The 4,621-nt window shown below is 36.7% G+C and overlaps 1 protein-coding gene across 1 annotated transcript; it reads right to left on the reverse strand.

Annotated features, from left to right (window-relative positions):
* Positions 1-1,071: 1,071 nt before the first annotated feature.
* LOC113324571 (probable helicase CHR10) lies at positions 1,072-2,426 on the reverse strand. The gene is made up of 6 exons (XM_026572882.1): positions 2,237-2,426; positions 2,141-2,148; positions 1,794-1,872; positions 1,542-1,675; positions 1,241-1,375; positions 1,072-1,107 (listed from the first exon to the last, which is right to left on the reverse strand). The coding sequence occupies exons 1-6, from the start codon at positions 2,424-2,426 to the stop codon at positions 1,072-1,074; spliced, it is 582 nt and encodes a 193-aa protein (XP_026428667.1).
* Positions 2,427-4,621: the final 2,195 nt, after the last annotated feature.

The raw sequence follows: 4,621 nt of genomic DNA on the forward strand, positions 1-4,621 counted from the left end.
TTCTTTGTAAGGTAGGGGTCTCCTTAACCCTGCGTATCGTGTCAAATTAAAAAATAAAATGCGGTGCTTAGCATATTTTTTTGGGGATTTTAATAAAGTGTCACACTTCCAATTTGCAGTTCAAGAAAATGCCACCGTTTTTTTCAAAGTTTATTAAATGACATACATTTGACCTTTGCCATCCAAAAAAACTGTTGCCATCAGTTAGTGCATAGGTGGCAGTTATCCAGCTTAGTAAAAGACATATATACCCTCAAATCAGTTAGTACATGTACTCTTTCTATTGTTCTTAATTCCTATTTTAATGACCACTTCAAAGTGGAAATTAAAGATACCAACAAAATTGCAGTTTTATCTCCACCTGCAGCTGCAGCACTTCATCTCAGTACCACCAGCAAACTCATCCAACAACCAATGGGGATAAGTTTAGACGATAAGTTTAAACTCATCCAGCAAACTCATCTCAGTACCACCAGCAAACTCATCCAACATCCAACAACAAACTCATCTCAATTACTCAACCCACAACAGCATATTTAGACGATAAGTTTCTTTTGCTTGAGATACGGGACCCTACAATGTATGACAATATAAAAGTTTATGTTGAAGAGCCTGTAAAGAAGGAGGAACAACCCTGCTAGTAACTGTGAAAATCTTTCTTTGGGCATACTTATGAAATCCAACACGATCACCAACTGAACTTGAAACTCGAATTACTTGAGTAGAAAATACAGTTGCTTGCATATAGGCTTCGTTACAGAGTGGCTCAAGACCAACACCCACTGACAAAAAATGAAGAATTGAAATCCCAACTCAAGAACAAAGAAAAGGTGATCTACTAAAACTTCAAAAAAGATAAGAAGAAGAAAATACATGTTGAGAAGTCTCCAGCCTCCTTAAATGTGGATAGGAATTGCTCCAGTGTACCAAAGACCATAGGCATACAAAAATGCATAAGAGACCACAGTTCAGAAAGATTATTCTGAATGAGGGTTCCCGTAATCAATAACCTTCTTGGAATGAAAAAAAGTTGTTCCAATACATTGTATAAAAACTGCAAACATTGACCAATTAGGCAGATGCAAGTGTGTTGAACGCAAAGGTGAACTTTACCATCAGTACTCGTTCATTTACAAGAGTATAAAATAACAAACACTCCCTGCAGCTCCTGATGAAAGTAGTTTTGTAGGTGTAGGACTATCGAGATTAATGAAGAGTTAATTGAAAATTTTGTACATACACTGGAAGGATTTTTAAGTCGCTGTGCTTCATCAATTACAGCATAGTGCCATGGAATTTGAGAAAGAAATTCCTTATCCATCAACACAATGTCATACGTAGTCAAAAGGACATCAAAAGGAAAGTCTGTGCTAGCCTATAAACATAACAAACAAACATTAGCTCAACAATAATTTTGTGTAAAAGAGTATGACAATCAACTCGAATCAATGCTCCTTTCGAGAAACAAAACTCAGAACAGCATCAAGTTCATAAGATAACAAACCGTCAAAAGTCCCGTACAAGGAAAAATACTGCATTACCTGCTCAAAAGCTTTCCTGCGAAGATCGCGTCTGACTTCTTTGTCGCCAACATATCGTAGAACCCTCAATTTAGGACAAAACTTTGCTACTTCTGATACCCAACCATCTGTCACACTGAGAGGGCATATTACCACTGAAAAAAAACAAGAAATTCGTAAACAAACAACAACGAAATCCTCTAAAATCCGTAATCATATATAATCAACGATCAAATCACAAAAGTACTAGCAGAAACCAAAAGATTAACTCACAGAATGGCCCAGGTGATTTCAAATGGAACTTCAAATAGCTTAAGAAAGTAATGGCTTGCAAAGTCTTCCCAAGACCCATCTACACAAAACAGAACCTAAACCATTATAAAGTAGAATTTTATTACCAATTAATCCGTGGGAATTAGGCGTAAGCAAAGAAAATTCTCCTCTCCCCACTGGTAAGATGACTAGCAAGCTTGCCCTAATGGCCTAACTCATTGCAATTACACAGTGAGTAACAACAAAAATACTGATTTCAACAACTAATACTGAACTTGAAAAAATCGAAGGAAAGAAAAAAGAAAATCAAAGAGTTAGGGTTTTAGTAAGCAGTCCGAATTCCCAACCTCGTCTCCTGCAAAATAGATAACAAAAGATCAATTTAAGGGAAGAAATCAATGATATAGAGTAGAAACAGAATTGAGAGCTAGGGTTTTACTGACCAAGAATAACATTGACACCAGTAAGATATCTTTGTATAAGCCATGAAATTCCTTCAATTTGATGAGGCTTCAGTGTAGCCTTTATGCCAATCTCATCGTAGTTTAACAGGAGTACGTCACTTTGATGATGATCGCTAGAAATAACTAAATCTGCTGCTGCTTTTAGTCTCTCCTTGTAATTCATCAACATCTTGTCTCCTGAGTAGTTGAAGAATCAATCTACCAGAACATTTACCTCGATCGAAGAAAGTATGTGGAAATCAACCCTAAACTGAGAGAACCCGTCTTCTCTCAAGAACATCACAAACCCGTTTCTCTACTGTTTCTTCTCATCTCAAGAACATCACTAGTATAACAGAGTCTTCAAGGGTAAATATGTAAATCGCGACAGATTATTTTGATCGAGTCAGCGAAAAAGACCAAGTGTGTGGATCCTGACGGAAAAACTAACGGTTGTGGCATTTAATAAACTCTGAAAAAAACGGTGGCATTTTCTTGAATCGGGATTTGCAAGTGTGGCAATTGTTAAAAATCCCTATTTTTTTTTCTTCCGCGGTCGGGCTTATAAAAAATTCCTTTCATTTTGGCAGTAGTCGGGAGGCTCCAACCCAAACAGTTGGATATGATATGGCTAGCAATCCAGATCCAAATGGACTCTTCGCAGTACAAACTAATGCACGTGTGTGCTGGATTTTATGCTACTGCCCTCGCTTTGTTTAGTTCTTCACCCTGGGAAGTAATGCATAAAGGAATTTTTTTAGCTATCTATTAAAGAATTTGCGCTAGAAATGCTTAAGCCACGATGGAACACTCATGCGAGTCATGCCTACTCTGTATCGACCAAGTGTTTGTATATTGCTAAAGCCAAAACTTTATTCATTATTCAAACTGTAAGGAAAATGGCTCACCCACCAGCCTATGGAAGCAAGGCGATGAAAAAAAAAATCCGTTCATATACTACTCAAGCTAAAGATAGGCTAAAGATACGAATACTGGTCACCATAATATGGACACTTCTTCCTATTTCACTTAAGTCAATACTACCAGCATTAGGTGGATATGAAAAGTTGGAGTTAATGATATTATGTTACAGGAGATTGGTATCATTATTTTCAAATATCGATTAAGGTTTCTCTAGCTCAGTTAAAATAAATCCGTGCATAGAAATATCTCTGTTGCTTCTAGTCTCTATGACAACATTTGTTTAATACTCTGATCAGTGAAAAATATAACCTCCGATGATACGTCTCCACTTATCGAAGAAAGTTGAAATCAGGAAGTGCGACATAATTATTATATTATGCTCTCTAAGTTTGTGATTTTTGTATTCATCACTTTAATGACGGCATGCACTTATATCCTACATGGCTTTATTGAGGGTCATGGAAAATAATTAGGGGCCTCATTCAATTTATACCCATCCTATAAAAGATAGAGGGTTTCCAAAAAATTGGTGAAAATACCAATTTAACCTTCTCTAATAACTACCCTAAAAATCTCATTAACCACTACCTTGGCCCCCAATCTTCATTTCAATCAAAACTTCTTCTTCTCCCATTTTTCTTCTTCTCCGCTCCCTCCATACCTCTGTCTCCCATTCCATTAACGACTTCTGAGAAAAAAAAATCCTCACCGATTCATCGTCGTAAGTGAACTAAAACCCCATAATCTAAGTTGGGTTTGCATTTAATTTGATTTGTTGATTGAAAAATTAGGTTTTCAACTGCAAAATTGCAGTTACAGTTCCAGGGTCGTGAACCACGGTTTTTTATTGCTTAACGATTTTTGATATGCATGTTCAATTGATGAAAAATCGTTAACCATTAGGGTGTAGTAGATAACGACCTTAAACCTGGTTTTCAACCCTAGTATAGTGTCGTTCAGGAATTTCTAAATCGTTAACGGTTCTTCTCGACGACCCTTTTTAAATACGAACGACTCTGTCTTATGCAGAACCACCTCTCTGTCCCAAATAGTGATAGGGTCGTCAATATATTTCTAAAGCATTAACGATTCTTTGTTTGACGACCCCTTTATAAAACTAACGACTCTATATGATACAAAATTTGTTCTCTGTTCAAAAAATAGGAAGGGTCGTCATGTCAAATGGTTGTAGTCATTAACTATGTTGAAGGGTCGTCATGTCAAATTTTTGAAGTCGTTAACGATGTTGAAGGGTCGTTTGGTTTTATAAATTTTGCATGCCGACCCTTGATCTATGAAATGACGACTATACTATGAAATGGCTCGCTAGGGTCGTCAGCATATAGGAATGCCAAATTAACGACCTTAAGAGTAACATCTTCAGAGAGTAAAAAGTTTTAGAGTCGTTGGGTTCTAAACATATTAAGTTAACGACTCTATGTGACCTAACTAGTTGGAGTC

Source organism: Papaver somniferum, chromosome 11 (assembly GCF_003573695.1).
Source record: "Papaver somniferum cultivar HN1 chromosome 11, ASM357369v1, whole genome shotgun sequence".
Taxonomy (NCBI): Eukaryota; Viridiplantae; Streptophyta; class Magnoliopsida; order Ranunculales; family Papaveraceae; genus Papaver; species Papaver somniferum.

Bases quoted from the DNA above. Each gene is read 5' to 3' on its own strand.
- LOC113324571 (XM_026572882.1), bottom strand. From the start codon at position 2,426: ATGTTGATGAATTACAAGGAGAGACTAAAAGCAGCAGCAGATTTAGTT. The intron at 1,676-1,793 runs GTGAGTTAATCT...GTTTTTTTTCAG, and splicing joins GAAATCACCTGGGCCATTCT to TGGTAATATGCCCTCTCAGT. The intron at 1,108-1,240 runs GTATGTACAAAA...CTGATGGTAAAG, and splicing joins GACTTAAAAATCCTTCCAGT to TTCACCTTTGCGTTCAACAC.